This window comes from Ambystoma mexicanum, chromosome 14, assembly GCF_040938575.1.
Source record: "Ambystoma mexicanum isolate Mex_15411 chromosome 14, UKY_AmexF1_1, whole genome shotgun sequence".
Lineage (NCBI taxonomy): Eukaryota > Metazoa > Chordata > Amphibia > Caudata > Ambystomatidae > Ambystoma > Ambystoma mexicanum.
In genome coordinates, this window is record NC_090940.1 from 645,268,522 (window position 1) to 645,288,494 (window position 19,973).

General features: G+C 44.8%; 1 protein-coding gene across 2 annotated transcripts in view; it reads left to right on the plus strand.

Moving 5' to 3' along the window:
• The window catches only part of C14H14orf180 (chromosome 14 C14orf180 homolog), a 141,854-nt gene extending 131,794 nt beyond the window's left edge, over window positions 1-10,060 (plus strand). For both annotated transcript variants that reach the window (XM_069638462.1, XM_069638463.1), the window contains one exon: window positions 9,416-10,060. In XM_069638462.1, the coding sequence (XP_069494563.1) occupies window positions 9,416-9,621 (206 nt within the window). In that variant the 3' untranslated portion in view covers window positions 9,622-10,060. The remainder of the gene's footprint in view (window positions 1-9,415) is intronic.
• The last annotated feature ends 9,913 nt before the right edge of the window (window positions 10,061-19,973 follow it).

Consider the following 19,973-nt stretch of genomic DNA (forward strand, 5'->3'; position numbering starts at 1 on the left):
TACATACATGCCACTCCCTCTATAACTACCCAGAACTTCCCACACCACCATGCTGGGTGGCTCTCCATACATACCACTCCCTCTATAACTACCCAGAACTTCCCACAACGCTATGATGGATGGCTCTCCATGCACACCACTTCCTCTATAACTACCCAGATCCTCCCACACCTCACTGCTGGGTGGCTCTCCATGCACACCACTCCCTCTATAACTACCAAGATCCTCCCATACCTCACTGCTGGGTGGCTCTCCATGCACACCACTCCCTCTATAACTACCAAGATCCTCCCATACCTCACTGCTGGGTGGCTCTCCATGCACACCACTCCCTCTATAACTACTCAGAACTTCCCACACCGCCATGGTGGATGGCTCTCCATGCACACCACTCCGCCCTCCTTGTTCTCCGACCTTTTCTGTACTTTTTCTGTAACTGCACCCGCCACTGGAATGCCCTCCCTCTAGCCATCACAACCAGCTGAACAGTGGAACTCTTCAAATCCAACTCAAACACCGCTTGCTTGCTTGCAAGGATGCTTTTCCTACCCCCTGCCCAGAGATTCCCAATGGAAACGGGTAACCCTGCTGACATTATGTCACTCAAGAATGTCAATGTGTGTATTGCTTAAACATGGGTAATGGCTGTTGGCCCAGCATGTTCATCCTATTAGCACCCTGGCGGGGGGAGCCAGCCAGTCAGGTGGCTAGGAACGCAGGCTTGAACTGCCGTTGAAAGCCTACGTTCCATGCTACCTGACGGCATCTTCCCCCCAGCCTCCGTCCCCTTTTTTTCTCACCTTCCCAGCCCCCACTTGTCTTATTTCTGTGGTGGCAAGTGTTGCAGCCATTCCTTCGACCCAGTTCCCTCTGGCCACCATGGAAAGGGAAGACGGGCTACGTAAGAGGCCACGCCTTTCCTTTCAATGGTGGCCATCTTGGAAAAGTATTTTCCTCCATTCAAGGGGACGTGCGTGGCATCCCGTTGAACGAGGGAAAGTATTTTTTTTTTCCTGCACCCCATGTTACTGCTTTGGGAACCCAGGGTGCTAATAGCCTTATCCCCTATTCCCAGGCTGCAATGGGGGTTAATGGCCCAGACCCTCGTTATCTGCCCTCGCTTTGCTCAGTCCGATAACTTGAGCTGCCGGGCCGTTACCTCCGTTTCAGCCCTTGGGGCAGGGGATTAACGCCATATTAATGCCTGTCCCCTTGTTAATATCTCTAGTCCATGTTCCTTGTTCGATTTACCCCATCGTCACCAGGTTTACCCACAGCCATTTAACCAATCCATATTGTGAAGGCAAGCTCACCCCAGTACAGCCTCCGTCATCCAAAACCTTATCCGTTCTGAGTTATTTCTGTTCTAAATGACACCGGACTTTCTAAATAAATAAAATGGTCTGTATTTGTGCGTGTGTGTATTTTGGTGTGTGCAGAGGGTCATGTTGTGTGCCTGTACAGGCCGATGGAGTACTGTACTCTCATGCCTGTACTTTCTCTGGCCATTTTTGGGCTCCTTTTTCTGCAATACTAATTAAAACTTTTTTTGACGCATTGCAGTTTCCAAGTCTTCGACGTGTCCCTGTGTTGCGCCTTTTAAAGACATGTTCCGCCAAACATAAATTAACAGGCAATTACATGATGTTTGCCTAATTTACCACTGCGCTATCATAATGGATAATTCACATGAAGGGAACACATAATTGCACACAGGTGCACTATGCGAAACGATTCAGCGCGAAAACACGACTCATTTACCGGCTAATGCGGAGGTTTTGCACATCAGTCCATCGACGTGCTCTAAAAGGTGCCTCGTGCCACTGAAATGTGACAGTGAGGCTGATGGGCCTATCCTGCAAACAACAGTTTGGGGAATTTGCCGATACCCTGAGATGACCCTGCTTGTGTACAGCATTATGGTCATCTTGGCTTTCAGGTCAAGGCTTCCTAACAGAAAACTCGGCTCCCGCCAAATGTTGCATCTGAACCCCCAGTATGCACCCCAATTGTGTCCATTTGCAGAGTGTTTGCTCACTTTCATTCCAGGCAGTGCTGTGCTCAGCATGTTCCTGGGCACTGTTAGAGGAGGGTGGGCTTCTCCTCCGTGCCTGAGAATCCCGTAACCCTTGAGGTGAGAACTGCACCCCCCCAGTGTTATTGAGGTTATCTCTAAATGCACATCTCTCAGGGGGGAGTAGGGTGCCCACTCCTCTGTAGCTGGAGGCCGGGGTGTGGGGCGGGGGGTCCCAGCTGCCTACCCTGCCAGAGGAGACTTCTGTTACTACCCAGGGTGGTGGGGGCAGTAGGGTGCAATTGGTGACCACCTTTTACTCACAAGGGCACCATGAGTCTCATGGGTTCTATCCAGTCCCATGAAAAGCCCCCTTTAGAGAGGACAGCAAACTGTTGAGTGTCCCCAAGAGTGGTCTAAAATTTGAGAGTCCAAGGAGGAGGGCTTCCTTTGAGTAAGAAGCACAATGTCACGTGGGTACTCGAAAGTAAGGGATACATAATTTGCACTGGCGGGGCCCCCATACAAATGAATGGGCCATGTTTATTTATTTATGTATTTATTTATTTATTTATCTGGAATGACTCAGTAAAGGTTTTATGTCATGTTACATAACCATGCTTTCGTAATGTGCCAATTCACCACTATAGTAGTTTCACAGCGCCAGTCCATTGCTGTGTGCGTATTTTGCCCAGCCTAGTAAAGCCAGACTTTAGTCTGCCGGGTGAAGAGCATGAGAACGATCCAGGTAAGAGCTAGGAGATGTGTAGTGGAAAGAGCTAGCTAACGGGAACGCCAGGAGACTAGAGTGTACTGGGCTAGCTTGGGTGCATGTTGCTCCAATGAGATGGACTCGATTCTCGTGAGTAACCAGTAGTAAGATATGTGCTGTGATAGACCAAGAGCTGTGTTTCGAGGCAGCATTGAATCATACACGATAATAGAAGGTGCGATGGGCACAAGAACGGTTCACTGTGATTTAATTGCAGAAATAACAGAGATGTACAAATACAGAGTGCAGAAAATATTGCAAGAAAACATCGAAATGCCTTTTACAGTGCACATTGTAAAAATACCTAATTTCACTGTGGGACCCCCAAACCCCGCATACTCCCAAACTCTCCTAGTCTCCCTCCCCTCTATCCAAGTTTTAACCTAATATTGTTTTTTTTTTTAATTTTGATATTTTTTTTAGCTGTTAGCTATTTTTTACCCATTCTATTATTTCTTGCAATATTTTTTCATCTATGTAAATTCATTCTTTATTATTTCCTGCAATATTATCACTGAATACCCACAATAACATGCTCGGTAATCCTGAAACCTGTGTAGGTTTAATTACCTCTGGTTGTCTTATTGTAACACCACAGGTATATTCCCAAATGACAATGCTGGGCTGTAAACCTGGCATCAGAGATGTTGAATACAAGATTTGTACATGTGAGAGGTGAATGTTGTCGGTAACATAAGCTAAAGAGATGACTTTTGCTAAGTATAACAATCAAGCACGCTTGCATCACCTAATTTCTCTGTATGTGTTTGATTATCTAGTCTCCCTTGTTGGGGTTTTGACAGCACTGTTTCTAAGGTAGTTTGAGCATCTTTGAAGAGCCAATGTTTGTGAGTAATTCTGTTTTGACATCATTGGGGGCACAGTAGGGGACAGTTTTTTTTTCTTGGGGACCATTATGTGTTTCTCAGGGATCAAGAGCACTGAGGTGTGTGGGTTCACGAGGGAGAACACCGGTTCCAGGGTGATGGTAGATGGAAGAAGGCATTGGGTCCACACTGCCAGTTAAGATCCATTATGGCATCCGTTCCTTCTTGTAATGCTGGCATTGTGATCATCGGGTTATAGCCCTTATTCTGACCCACGGGCACATTTCCTTTGCCTCTGAAACAGAATGAAGATTGAGTGAGTATCTGTGCTTTTACTGGTTGTTCCTGTCATCATCTGTGTGTGTTCGGTTGTGAGCCATCAGCGTGTGCATCTGCCTCCCGGTCACCACCTCATGTTGTGACAAGTGGTGGTCTTTGGTTGGCTGGCTGTGCGAACTGAAGAGGACCAGGGGCAGACAATAACGCCAGCTCTTCTTGAGCGTTGTGCACATTTTGGTAAACTTATTCTTAAGTAGGCCATTGAGTCTCTCTACAATTCCATTGGCATGTGAGTGGTACGCTGTGCACAGCTTGTGCCTTGTCCCCAGTAATTTTGTATTACCTTGAAGAACTAATTTGCAAAATGAGGACCATTGTCAGACCTCAGGACACTGGTGCTTAGAAACACTTGTGTACATGCGCATTATAAATGCCATAGCACATCATGTCATATCACCAAGGAAAGACCACCCGCACCAGGAATTTGGCAGCAGATTTTGCATCAGCGTTCACACGGGGACCAGCCTCAATCCAATGGGAAATTGGGCATATCATGGTATGTACTGCACCTGTTCACCCTGTTGATAAAGTCAACATGGAGTTCCTTGAAAGGTCGTATTATACGTGGCAATGTTCATCGTAGTATTTTCATTGTATAATGTGGGTGATGTTGGTGTGCCGAGTTGTAAGTAGGACAGGCTCGTGAGTCAGAAGTGGCCTGTGCACACTATTCTATTGTGCTGTGGTGCAGTTTGACGAGCGTGACATATTTGAGCGTTGTGAGGTCCGCTTCTCCGATCTGATCTTTCTGGTTCGAGTGTGTCTCGGGCTCTGCGTTCCATTCACTGTGATTGAACGGTGTGCCTGCTGCTTTTTAGAGAAGACTTGGAGAAGAGTTGTGGAGGGATTGCAGAGGGCGCTGGGTGCTTGGAGCACCAGAGCAGGGAGCTGAACTGGAGCTCATGAGCCCAAGAGACTATCACAGTGTCCCAGGTAGCATGCTGGGTCTAGGTGGTGAGTTGGTGGTGCACAGTTCCCTTTACCCTTCCCCTTCCTCTGATGAGAGTTGTCTTTTCTATTTGTTAAATCTTGTTTGGGACTATTATATGGGCAAATATTTTCAAGAACAAAAATAGAAGCCACAGGCACACAGTGTTTTTTTATAATAGTGTTTACTTTTTTATCTAAGTCTTACATTATTTCAGTATCCGATTTATTTTGCAATTGTTAGGATGTTTGTCGGGATAAAGGAGAAAAGTCTCCAGTACTAAAACTGACGTGACAAACTATCTTGAAAGAAATCCCAAATTTCACTTTTTTAGGGGTGTTCCTTTTCGAATGTGTGTGTGTGTCTGTGGGGGCGGGAGACATTGTAGCCTCCTCATCCCTCACTCACTTGCCCTCAATTTCTTACAATGCACTTATTTACAGGCAATTGACAGCAAAGTGTGGCATAAATCCCAGTAAAAATATATTCCCTCCCTGTTTCCTGCATTGTTCTATTTTTTAACTTGTCCGTAGCTATTCCCCTGTAGCCTTTAACTGTCCAGTGAAGTTCAGCAAGACATAGGGCCTCATTCCGAGTGCGGCGGTAAGGGTTTAATGGCATCGGTAAGGATGCCGGTGCCATTAACCCCTTATTGCTGCGTTCTGAGGTCCTTTAGCGGGTCCCGCAAAGGGCTAGTGACCCGCTAAAGGACCAGGGAACTAATAACAGGCCCGTTATTAACGGGCCCATTATTAGCTCCCTCCCCATTCCAATTGAGCCCTATAGGGGCTCAAATGGGAATGGGGATGGCTTCCCTGAATGGGGAAATACCGGGTCCTCCAAGGTTGGAATGACCCAGTAAGTCCCCATTCATGAAACCCAGACCCGATATGTGGTAAGGGGGTAGTCATGGTGCTAATAGCACCATGGCTACCTGCAACCTTGGAATGAGGCCCATAGCCTCTATTGTACCTCTATTTTTGACCAAGCACAGTAGTGTTGGGGATGTATGGTCACGTTGTTCCTCCAAACTGAAGGCGTTAGGCACTGCCTTCATTACCCTGACAAATGTCGCAGCAGGGAGTCTAACTTAATTGAATGTTTTGGTCTGACATATATCAGCTCATCACAAGACAGACACAACTGGTGTCCACGGGCTGTGGAGCACTTTCGTCACCTGCACACCAGATGTGTTTGTAAAGACAAACAATAATTTGGATATTTTTAAAGCATACAATTTAGGAAAAATAATTAAAGCATAGACTTTTCAAATCCAAGGTAATGTTATTAAAAGAATCAGCATAACATATAATGGATAGTTAAGTTACTTTGAATCATCTAACAATTGATTCATCAATTTCATCAAAAGCATATAATATTCTTATACAGTTTATAACTGGTACAAGTAATCGCTCAATGTGTTTCAGGACATGGGTCCGTTCATCAGGATCACAAATTCCACTGTTTTTTTTTAGTCAACCTTCAATCTGATTGGTGTTGTAAAGTAAAGAAGTAAAATAAAGGATATTAGCTAAACTGTTCTGTATTGCTTCATACATATCATATTTCAAATGACTGCATTAACTCTCACATTCACATCTTGGCCATTCACCTGTCAGAGATCTGATAGTAGATAAACAGAGTTGTGTGTCTGGAGGAAATAAACAGGTAACTTGCAATGAGGGTATCTCTTATTTAACACAACCTTTAAAGAATTATAAAAACATAAGTAGAGCTGCTAATTGTGCATAGGGTATAGGAATCAGACTGCGTATAATCGGATCTGTCCTTACATGGAAATCTTATTGGAGTTGTCAAGTATACCACTCGTGTAGCAGGAAGTAAAAACTGGTCTTCTAAAATAAAGGACAGAGCTCTAATGATTAAGTATTCATTTAGTAGAGGACAGGAGGAAATCCTAGGAAGATGAGGTTTACCTTAATTGTGCTGTGTCGCCTCAGAAATATGCCTGATTTTCCTAGGGAGCGAGGAGGCAGTTGCTTGGGGATTGAAGCGTCCTATCAAATGAGGACAAGAATGTTGGGGTGAGATATGGTGTAGGGCTAATGTGAAGCACCGTGATTAGATGTAGAAAATACAAAATACAACTAATGATACTCAGATATGCCTGATAAAGTGGCAGTCAGTGTTGGGATGTATGTTAAGCCAGTGATAGGTATCAGAAAGATCACTAAAGTAGTTAGTGATGTGGTGATTCTAGAATGTGGAATTTGGACCACCCCATAGCAAAGGAATGAGGTCATCTGGACATGTGCATGGCCGAGATAGTGTACATGCTCACAATCTGTTGAATATTGTAATGCGTATACACTTGAGACAATAAATACATGACTGTGTATATGATCACAGTCTGATGGGTGTTGCAATGTAAATATGATCAGTGAATAAATAATTGAGGCAAACTATTGTGAGTGTCACAGGCTAAACCTCTATGTTAAGGCAAGATATTATGGGTGAGGTTATTTCGTTTGCATACTTCTAGAGAGATATCATAGAAAGGCACCTAAGTAAAAGTCTTGATTCCATTTGGACTCAGGCTACCGAGCTTGTCAATCCAGTATAGTTCCCTCTGGTTAAGCCTCTTTGTATGGTCTCCTTCTCTTGGTGATTTGTGTACTATTTCCAGAATAATAAATATCAGTTGTGCTACTGAGTGTCTTTTCTCAGTAAAATGCCTGGCAACCGGTGAGCATATGTTTCTGATCCTTATTTTGCTCTTGTGTTCATTGCAGCAATAAAAGATCCGGCAGGGACAACTCAGTCCGTACATGCCAGACATGGTGTCACATGTAGCAAAGTCCCTTCGTTTGATTTTGGCTCCCGTGTGAGGGTGTCTAACATAGCTGCCTTTCATTATGTTGCTGCAGTTACTGCAGGGTAGGCAAGCAAAGGTGCCCATCTTTTTTCTTTTGTAGTATAGTTTGGCTAGTGGTTCTAGTTCTCTTGGCTCCCACTTATTGGTCCCTAATGTTCTTGCCTCTCCTGTATGCAATCAGGGGGGATCTCAGGAACAATTTTTGTAACTGAGTATCCAGTTGCATCAACCTCCAATTTTTCTTAATGAGTCTAGTTATTTAGTGACTCTGACTTGAATACTTTAATGTGTAAAGGAAGGGGATTTCATGGCTTTTGGGCTTGCTCTTCAAGAGATCTTCCCGGGTCATCTGTCTGGCTCTGCTTTTTGCAGCTTCAATTATCTGCTCTGGATACCCTCTTTCTGTGTACTTAGCGGTCATCTTCCCATTCTCTAATTGCAGCGTAGCATCATCAGGGATGATGTGTTTTGCTGGAAAAAATTGACTTCATGAGAGATTGTCCTTAGGATTGACTTAGGTAGTGGAGACTGTTGTTGACATCTGTAGGTTTATGAAACAGAATGGTTGTAATTTTGCCTTCTTTAAGTTCCAGTTCAACATCAAGGTAATGGAGTTTCGGCATTCCCACCTCCATTGAGAATTTGATGTGGTCATTAATGGAGTTCGGACATATGAGAAACTCATCCAATTCATTGCAATCACCTCTCCAGATTATGAAGACGTCGTCAATATATCTCTTCCAAGTCACCGGTTTTGGGCCCAGATGTGGGTGGTTCAGTATTGACTGTGTCTCAAGGTAGTGCATGTACAGGTTTGCATATGCAAGTGTCATGGCGGAGCCCATGATGTGCAAGCTGCTTGTAGGTAGAACTGCTTGTCAAACCTAAAGAAGTTGTTATATAGGACTCTTTTAGTGAGTTCTAACGTGAATACTTTTGCTGCTCTGCAGTGCTTTTCCCTCAGAAGGAACCATTCAAGGGCCTCCAGTCCACCCTCATGGGGAATGGATGTGTAAAGACGCTGTACAGACAAAGCTGGTGTCCACAGGCTGTGGAGCACACGCGTCCCCTGCACAACAGATGTGTTTATAAAGACAAACCGCGTTGAGCGATTACTCATACCAGTTATAAACTGTATAAGAATATTATATGTTTTTGATGAAATTGATGAATGAATCGTTAGATGATTGAAAGAAACTTAACTATCCATTATATGTTACACTGATTCATTTAATAACAGTACCTTGGATTTCAAAAGTCTATGCTTGAATTATTTTTCTTAAATTATTTTTCCTAAATTGTATGCTTTAAACATATCCAAACTATTGTTTGTCTTTACAAACACATCTGGTGTGCAGGTGACGCGAGTGCTCCACAGTCTATGGACACCAGTTTTGTAGGTCTTGTGAATTTGCAGCCCTGTGCCAGGGCTGTTTGCCCCTCCCCTGCACCCTTCTACAGGCTTAAGTACACCATATTGCTCTCTATCTGCACTTTAGGAGTGCACCTATATGTCATTAATTCCCATTATATCAGCTCTTCACCCAGTGCAGTGAAGATTTATCACTCTGACATAAGACACCTTTGGGATTCCCCGTTACCTGAAAAGATTGCGATGAGGTGGACAGTGAGTGAATGGGTGCAGTTAGGCACAGGAATGTTGCTGAACTGATGAGTGTTCTCTTCCTTTTCATTGCAGCCCATGAGCGCTCATCCGCACCAAGTCTACCGATTTTGCTGTTGACTCTGGCCGGCGTCTTGCTGATTATGGTTCTAGCCTTGTACTGCCGACACCTGAATCACAACTGCAAGGCCATGGACGGCCTACTATGCCAGCTGGCCACCTTCCTTCTACAGATGAGGCACGTTGTGCTGGACTCTTGGACTTGGCTGACAACACCGTAGTAGCCACCCTTACTGTTGGGTCTATCTATCGCCTGTGCGCACTGTTTATATCCAGTATACTAAACACATATTCCACGTGAGGGTTTAAATCACTCTTCAGTGTAACCCCTTAAATGCTGAGCTATATGCATTTCTATGCAAATAGGAGGAGCATACTCGTCCTCCGCCCTTACGGGTTAAAGGAATTTACAGGAACTACGCACATGATATGACATGATATGTTATTTTATTTGTATCGCGCTCATACACAGGTGTTTTAGTGCATAAATTGCCCGTCCCCCCTTTAAGTCTGTTTTCCACTCTTACTTGCCAACAAATAAGGGATGGCGGACCAGGGATTTCTCTCTCCCCTGTTTAAAGGGGAAACACCACCTAAAAAAAGAAGAATCTTATGTTTGTCTTTTCTTCTGCAGAGATAATAAAAATAACTTGTGTTCAAGATGTTTTGTTTTTCAGTGGAATTTTCAATGCATATTGTTGTATATGCCCAAGAGTAGACTTAACAATGTATAGAGATCGGTGCATTAAAATGGTTTCAATAGAAAATGGCCCCTAGTGCGCATATTTGCAAAGCAAATATTCCAATGTTCTGACAAAAAATGTTCACTGTTACCCTATTTTTAATTAACCTGCTAAAATGATTCCAAAGAATTCTGCAAAAATGTGACATATTTGGGATTCAGAGTTACAGTGCTACATCTCTTAACCATATTACTATATTAGAAATATATATATATATATATATATATATATATATATATATACAGTGCAACATCTGAAAAGAACCAAAATGTGCCTGTTTAGGTAGCTACCGTAGAGTACCTCAACACTCAATCGACGGCTGATGGGGCGCACACATGATAACACAAAACTGAAAGTCGATTACATACTGTAATTGATGACATCACAGGTGACTTATTATTTATTCATTTGAGGGGTTTCAAATGGCGCTAACAAATCATTTCATGTTTGTTAGAGCTCCATGCATCAGTACCAAAATACAAAAAAAAGTAAAAGAGCAAACATAAAAACAATAAAAACACGCAGTGAATACAGTAAAACTCCCTTTCCAGAACGAGAAGCCCGGATCCGGGAAGGAGTAGCCGAACACAAAATCACATAGTGATGCATTTTTCCTGGAATAAAGACGCCTTTGCATGATCTTTCACTCAATAGGAAGGTAATTCCAAGGGACCCCACAGTGGAAGCTACATCTCTGTTTCGTGGGGCTTCAAAAACTCTAGACGCAGATCATTACTTCTCTGTAGCCCCATACTCGGGAGGATAGCTCAGGGCCAATGCGCTCATCTTGGAAGCAAGACTACATGGAGCAACACAGGTTCGATCCCCCGTTCCATGCTAGGAAACCTCTAGGTATTAAGCATGTTATAAATAACCAATTACAAAAATGCCTGCAGAATTCTTAACATCTTCAGTCAGATAGGTGGTGGAGTTTTTAAGATGTATTTCTTTGTAGGTCAAGCCCCCGAGCTCAAAGATAATGCGGGAGGCTTGTGGCAACTGACTGAAATGCCTCAAAAGAGGAGTCAGATGCGCAAAGTTCATCAGACACATTGCCAGCCGGGCAGCTGAATGGAGGATTACCTTCAGTGGGACAAGGGCGGAGGCGGGACGTCCTGCTGAAGTTGAGTTGCCCAAATCAGGACTGGAAGGCTCAAGTAAGTTTACAAGAGTGCGCATGTTGGACAATACAACGTAGGGTTTGGTGAAGCATGACTTCCATGGCTGTGCTCACTCTCCTTCTATCCCACTGTATTCTCTATGGACTGTCTGTTGAAATGTGCAGCTGTTATATTTACTGTTATCATTTATTATAGGTTTATGTCTTAATGTTGTAATGTACTGTTGAGTGCGTGTGAGGAATTTGACCATCTTCACGAATTTAAATGAAATTGACTGATGGTAGATCAAACTGTGGAAAATGTGTGGGGGTAAACCACACACATTTCCTATACTCAATGCACGACATCCACATAGATCTGTGTACTTTGAGTGGACACAGTCTATAGGCGCCATCCCCCTGTCATATTTAGTTGGAATATGACAGCCAAGAGTACATCAAGGCATCTCAGAAGGGGCAAGGCAAAACTTTCCTCCTGCCATGACAGTCTAATAAACTAACAAAGGCTCCATGGATCCGCCCTGTCCTTTGTTACCAGCTGGTGGCAGATTAGCATAATAATCAGAGTTAATTCAAGCAGACACACGGGAGGCCTGGTCGCAGGACTAACAAAAGAGACAGCAAACACCAAAAACCTTTAGTATGCACTGTGGCAACCTGAAGCCAGCTCCCGCCTCTCACTATCAATGGCAGTGACCTGTCATGTCTGGGACTATGTGTTTACAGTAGGCAACCCCAGCAGGGGGACCCCATTCAGAAGGTACGAGCATGTGGATTGATGGGGAAAGAAAGTATGTTCTCTCCGCAGCTTCAAGGGAGACGTGCCGCTTTAATAAGGAACCACAGAGAACTCAATTAACGAGCGAGATGCTTTGATCCACAACAGACAGGAAGATGGGTGGGACTTAGTATTACATGTTTTCACAGTTTTAACTTTTCTGTTGCAAGGTACTCTGGTTATGACCTCAGGTATACAAGAGATTGTTGGTGGGGACCCAGGATTGGTTCATTAAGGTAGGCTTAGCCTACACCAATCAATGTGGCCCATTTGGCCTTAAACAAGGGCTGAGCCTCTCTTTTGGGCAGATCATCTGAAGAATTCACAGGAGTAACAAGAAGAACTCAGCAAGAAAGACCAGGATTTCCAAGAGGGGAAGCAAGATCCCTCCCCTAAACATCTCCCAGTGAACAGAGGGAGATACTGAATCCAGAGGAACCACCAGCAGCTCCAGAACTGGTACCCAGCCAGCACGCAGCATGCACTACTAAACTCTGCATCAAGATTCCCAGATGGGAAGTGCCAAAGAGTCTCTGAACCAAACCAAGGACAAGGCAGTTGCCTGCAACACTCTCCTCAGCTTTGTGCTGTCGGCCTTAAAGGGTGACACAAGCCCGGGGAAGAAGCTAAGAGGAGTGCATCAAGGAGCCTCCACCGACGTCAGCCTTAAAGGACATTTTCGAGCCAGTCGAGACCCTTGAGCTACAACCCTACTAATCCGCTGACTGTTGTTACGCCGCAGTCGCTCACACCATCTGAGACGCCTCGACCTGTGCTTCAGACCCACGGACCAGCACTGAGACAATTCCTGACCCTGAGCTGCCATGTAGGCCAGCCTGCAGCCGTACATCCAGCCTCGCTCGCTGAACTGCCTGCTGTCTGATATCCACAGCTGTCTCCCATCTTGAACTCTGTTGCAGAATCTGCAAAGCCCCCTGAAACCGACTCTACTCTGTCGACCAGAAAGACCGGAAAGAACACCTACAAGCTCAACGTACATTGTGGCTCTGTCCCCCTGGTCCTTCTCCGAAGGCCTCTTGTGACAGTTTACAACCCATTGCTCCCTTTGTGCTGAAATCAAGTATCCTGGAATTATTGTGATTAATTACTTTGCTGACTACCCTCCTGTCAGTATCCAAAGTGAATCACTTTTCCTTCTTTGAAACTGTCTGTCCTCTGCATTCCTTTACAGGGTGGGTTCTAGTTTGTAGTGTTGCTAGAACTGTCTGTTGTGATAATAATAAAATACATATGTTGTTTGAACCTGACTGGACAGTCCCCTTTATCATTGGGTAATAATTGTGTTTTTGCTGTGTTGCAACTAACCAACGATCCATGACCTTGCAGAGATAAGCCTGTCGTTCCGTCCACGTTACCAAATTTGTACAAGGAGGTTGATAATTTGCTTGTGTTTCCAATCTGTTCGGATCCCTTCTGGTGTACTAGAGGTGTGAGGCTGATTGATGGTTTAGAAACCGATATTCATCCTTGGACCACTGGTGTCCCAGAAGTTGATTCGTCACAGCACCTTGAAGTTGCTATTTTGCTGCATTGTTTAGGCTTTATGAGTAGTCAACAGGTAATAATGAGGGAAGTAAATAGTCACATGATTACCCAGCACTGGACAACTCCCACCAGGCAGCCGATGGAGACAAGTTGAGAACAGTCCCATCCACAGATAACTCTGGCATCCATTCCCAGAAAGTAATTCTGCTGCTTGAACCTGCAAAGAGTAGGGACTGGGCCTTGGAAGGGTTACATTTGAGAAGATGCTATTCAATCCTGTCCATAGTCTGATCCAGGAAGTCCCGGAGCATCCGCCATCACAGACAGATAACAACTGCTGGTCTAGCAGAGATGATCCCTCCGTGGCTAGATGTAAAGACGGCATAACACGGGTGACAGCATCGACCCCGCGGGGAGCAGGATATGACTGCACATCACCCAACTTGACCCACTCAAAATAGCTGGGCTGGACAGTGGGAACTCACAAAAGCTCCGAAACCCCAAACCCTATTTGATGAGCCGAGGAGATGTTTACTAGTGCCCTATGCGCAATCATTTAGAAAGCTGGTATCAGCAGGCTACCACCCACACAATCCAGCACTCCGTTATCATCGGTCAACACATGCAGAATCGCTCAAATTCCACCAAGACAGTGTCCAGCAGAGGAGCATCAGTGATTCATGTGTTTATTCAGAGAGATGGATGGGAAATGCCAGTGCTGACCCTCCAACCACAGCAAATGTTTCCCGGTGATACTGTGGCACCTGTAAGGCTAAGGGGGTTCCTAATGCAAGTTACCCCCGGGTATGTTCTGGTTCCCTTTTCTCATAATGAACAGAAGACCACAGTCATAAAAGGCAACTGCTGAGTTTTAATGAAGTCTATGCAAAAAGGGTGAGCATACTCCTCCTTAGCACTCAAGGGGTTAAATCATGTTACACATCACAAACATAATGTACTGCTGCACAGGGGTGAGCGTTACGCACAACAGGAGGGATGAGGGCCTTTCTGTGAGTAACAGACAAAAGTCCGGGTCGCAGCATTCTGTGTAATCTGGGGCACTTCATGAATTCAGCTGTGCAACCCAAAGGAGGGTCATTGCCACAGTACAAATGAGCAGAACAAGGTCTGAGGTGGAGAAGAAAGGATAAAACCTCACATTGCATCTGCGGTTGGAGAAAGCAGGCGCTAATGTCCACCTTCACCTGAAGACAGAGTGAAAATATGGTCCAGTCTTGAGCCACAAGCCAGAAACAGGAGAGCAACTCATTGACTGTGGGCCAGAATGAGGAGCCGTCATTATCATCCATACTGGACCTCCAGAATATTGGTTTTAGTCACTTAGCAGTGAACCGGCAAAGCCTGAGGGACTCCACAAGACAATTATTGACATTATTATAATATTTATCGAGAGTGGGCCAAGCTTTAGGAAGCCACCGGGTGCTTTACAAGTCATAAGGAGAAGGACACAGCGAGGGGAGCTGCAAGGGATCTGCAAGCAACCAGGGGAGGAAACAGCGGGGAGCAGATCACCCCACCTCGGATAGGATGGCGAGTGGGAGGTGTGTGCACCTGGGTGTTAGGGAGGAGCCATTCTTTGAAGAGGAAGGTCTTGAGACAACGGGTGGGAATCACAAGTAACCAGAGAGACAACAGATTAAGATCAACCAGTGACAAAGGACCAAAACCAGACACAGCCATGCAAAATTAAAAAAAGCTTATTTTTCGCAAATGGCGAAATACCCCATACATCGGAAGCATTTTCAAATTTGACACTAAATAAAACAAGGAGTATTTTACATCACATTTCAATCCGCAAAAAGCAAATCACTTATTTTGCATCGGCTTGTTATTTGAAAAATGTCATTTTTGCTTTTTAATTGGTTTGTTCTTTGTGAAACAAAATCACACATTATTTTTATGATTTGCATTGTTTTTGAAAAAAATATCTATATTTTTCAAGCTGGTACATTTTCGTAAACAATAAAACCAAAACATTTTGTGAGAATTAACATTTCCGGCTTGTAATTCGTGAGTTACACGTGCTGTCAATTTCTAACCAAAAGTGGTCAATTTCGCTTTTAGGTGCATTAAATGTTCCACCCGGAGGCATGACTATTTGAAATGGCAGGTGTAGAGAATGTAGTCCAGGTAGCGCTCCAAATCGTTTTTTTCTCAAGGTGTTTATTGTAGAAAACACCCAAGAAATAATTAAATTACGTAAGCGTGGGTGCGGTAGCCAATCAGGTTGCTCAAAACTTGGCCTGGAATTCAGAACCAAGCCAACGTTCTGAGGAAGCTCTTCCTGCCATCCTCGTTCCCTCACTTCCACCGCACTTCTTCATAGACCTTACTTTGCTCAGGCCTTTCAACTCTGTACCCCTGGTGGTGACGCCCAGTACAGCCCTGGAAAAGGGAATGATTGCTTACGAAGTGAACATCACTAAATGGATAGTTGATGCAAGTCTACCTTTTCTGGCGGAATTACTAACAAGCCCAGAATGCAGGAATGTAAGTTGCTAAAAAATAAGTTCAGGAATTGGCGAGTCAGAGCCCAGAAGAAACTTTCTCAAATAGGAAGGTTCTTTTTCCTGTCGCACCAGCTCTGTCTGAATTAAGACCGGTGGAGCCACTGGACAGCGCTGTGCTAATGATCAGATGTAAACAATGGCACTGGACAATATACCTCTGACTCCAGCTCTTATATAAGTTGTTGCCCAGCAAGAAGAAGACGGAGCGACCCTCCTGTAACAAGTGGCCAGGGATGAGGACCCTGGCATGAAAGTCTGTGTTAATTGATGGGTGAAGATTAGCACTTGTAAACAAAGGGGTGTACCCTTCCTAGTGGACAGTGCTCAAGTAATTATTCTATTGGACAGATACAGGGTTCTAGGCCTGTCCGCAATTTTGTGTGAAGGTTGGTCGGCTGAGTAGCAGATCCAAACATAAGGTCAAAGGTATGCTAACCGCTCACTGAGTTAGAGAATACAAAGAGTAGCAAGCAGAAATGTATTTGCTAATCATGCAAACAGACAGTACATAAAGCTTAAGAAAAAGATGCTGGGAAGTACAACATACATATACAAGAAATAATAACAATTAATAATACCATCAGTTAACAAAAAAAGAGAGGTGTAATATTTACAACAAAGTGAACATAAAATGCTGTATTGTTAGTATACAGATAAATCTCAACAAATATTTCATTATTGTATAATAATATACACATTCGTGTGGACACATAGGTACTTTGTGAATGAATCCAAAGGCCAAAATAAAGGCAAAGGGGGCTATATCATTGCCCAATTTTCAAGGTGTCCTGATTAGTGGAGAGTTTCCTAGTCAGGTTCAGTATTTCTTCTAGTTATAACAATATATGTTCCAAGGTCCTATGGAAAACAAGATATCTTTAAAGCCAACGTGGCAGAGACTGAATAAACAGAGTCTGGTTCAAACGGGAACCATTACACGCAGGTGTTCCCGGATTGTTACACGTTTTGGCGGATGTGCAGTAAAGTAGCGTCTGCCTTCATCAGGGCTCGGTAGGGGCGACCCTGCAAAGTGTATAGAGAACTCCAGTGAGTAATTTTGTGGGATGCCAATAATCATAGGGCATAAGTGATAATACACAGGTTCTCAAAACACCATGCCGGCGGCTTACCTGCCGGTGCTATATATCCCAAAATCTCAGTTTTCGATCACTAGAGGGCGTGGGGCTGAGCAAGGAAGGTCCTCGAATGGGTCCTGCTGGAGAGTGTGCGGGCCCAAGGCAGTAGTCGTGGTCTACAGCGTGGTTCTGTGTAGAGGACAAAGAGAAAATAGAGTGGTACAATGGGAGCTGTTGTGCGACCCTCACTACTGACTGGAGTGTCCTGCGGGCAAATGCCATTGTTTGGTAAATCAGATACATAGGGAAAGTACCTGCAGGTCCGAAAGTGATGAATCACTGGGTGATGAGTAAGTTAAAGTTGAAGTGTTGAATTTCTTCAAAACAGCTGGCTATTTGCTGAAGCGAGTCCTAGAGAGGTCCGGGACAGGGAAGGAGAAGAAAAACCCAAAGTGAGGTGGGAAACCAAGGCTAACTGTCAATGTAACAGTTGATGAATAAGTTACATGTGCTTTCCATGCTGTGTAGAGGAGACATAAATGTGAGGCGAGAGATTTCACCAAAGTCATATGAACAGTAACGGGCTAGCAGGGTGCACTAGTGGCGTTCGCGTCATGGTGTGGGTAAAGAGGGAATTAATGTAACTCCTGACGTCCTTATGGTGTATGCAGGCATAATGTCCGTAACCGTGTGCTGGGAATGCAGAAGGTTGCTTGGGTGAGCTACGAATGGACCAATTACGTCACCCGATGTGCATTAGTGCCCAACTAGACAAACTGAAAAGCAGTGGTATAAATACCTTGTCAGACGGCTCAGACAGTCCATCTGTGCATGGGGGAAAACGCTGTCCGACCGGCGGTGACCGCGAATGCGCCTTTTCAATGGTGGCGCGAGCGCTGGGTGCCGTTGTTGAAGAACCGGCATCCCTAGCAACCACGTGTGCACGGAGCCCGAAGCTCCGTGACGCTGCCCAATCCCCTGTGACACGGAAGCGTAGTCGAGCGAGTTTGCGGAAGCGCATTCTCGCAGGTTTGTTGATATGTTAGTAACCATGGTTACCCGAGAGGGACAGTTCGGGTCTGTAATGGCTAGACAGCTGCTCATGGTGAGGCAGAATCTCGTCCCTCGAGACTGATTAATGTGAAAAAGGTAATGATAATAAGTCCCGACACAATGGTGTGGGGGACATAGAAAACTGGATAGTGGTAGCGGGGCACATGGGCAAGAGTCCTAGTGCGTAGTGTACCACCGCCCCAGTGGGTGTGGCTGCTAACATGCAAGTCCACAGGGGCTGAAAAAGCCCGTTGAGGACACATTGCACATGTGGTGGTGCAACGTGTCCGGGGTGTAGGGAGAGTGCAGCCAAGTGGGGTGCATTATGAGGTACAGGGCAACAAACTCCTCATTGGTGAAGTGGCTTAAATGAGGGGCTAAAAAGTCTCATTCAGGCCATGGTAGTATGTGTCTAGGCGGTGGATCCATCTGGATTCTTTTTTTAGAAGGCTGTGTTGGATATCCGGCCCGCCTTTCGCTTTTTCCACCACCCACCACAAGATGTCGTTGGGGGTGTGATTCATAGTCAGATAATGCTCCACTAAGGGAGCTGTCAGATTTTTACATCTGATTTTAGAATGGTGTTCCGAAATACGAGTGCTGACTGCCCGGGTGGTCTGGCCTGTGTACATGAGGCCACACGGGCACTCAATACAATAGATCACGTTGTGGCTTTTACAGTTGGACAGATCTCTGAGGATCCATTGTCGTGCACTGATTGAGAAGGTTTTCATCTTCTTTGTGAATTTGCACGCGACACAACTGCCGCATGGGTGGTGACCTTGTAGGGGACGAAGTGTGCGGGAACTGCCACATGTGGTATCTGGTTGGTAAAGAGAGTGTACCAAATGTTCTTTTATATTCTTGGCACGTTTAAAGGCGAACCTCGCGGGCTGTTCGTCCGGTAGGTTCAAACGTGCTATATGCCAGTGTTTCTTGACAATTTTCTTTAATTGTGCCATATGTGTGCCAAACGTTACCACACATGTCATGCGGGTCTCAGTGGGCGAGAGGTCTTCCCGTTCTGGATGGATGAGAATGTCTCGATTGGTATACCGGGCTCGTTTCCTGGCCTGTGCAAGTTGTTTTTTTGGGTAGCCTCTAGCTTGTAAACGTGCAGAGAGGGCTTCCGAGTGGCATTTGTAGTCCACAATCGAGGTGCAATTCCTCCGGATGCGGAGGAATTGTCCGTAAGGTATATTATCTCTAGTATGGGATGGGATATCTAGTACTTATACAGAAGTAGAGCCACATACCGATTAACTCTCAAATGAGCACAGAAAACAACGCTATTCCTCTAAAAAACGATTATGGAAACCTACAACACAGGTATGGGGACAGGGAGGCAGAAACCTGTTGACACAACCACAATTGCAGAATGCCACAGATTTTTAATCAGGATCAGGACTATGAAGTGGATAATACAAACTGTCAGGAAGGGTGTACACCAGACCTATCACATCCTTTTACTTCCTCGTAACATGGCCACCTTTCCTGGTCTTGGAACTTGGGGGTCTTTAACCTTCCAATCCTCATGGTTTAATTTGTCCCCACAAAATAGTAATGAAGTGTCACCCTCCTCCTAGGGTTTATGCCTCCATGTATCCATGTACTGGACCTCGACTGCCAATAGTGTCATCAAAGTTGCAAACAGTGCTTTTAACAACATGCGCATCCGCACAACTCACTTCGATCAATGATATTAATGTTATGTTATGTTAAAGGTACTTATATAGCGCACCGTCACCAACGGAATTGGTCCCCAG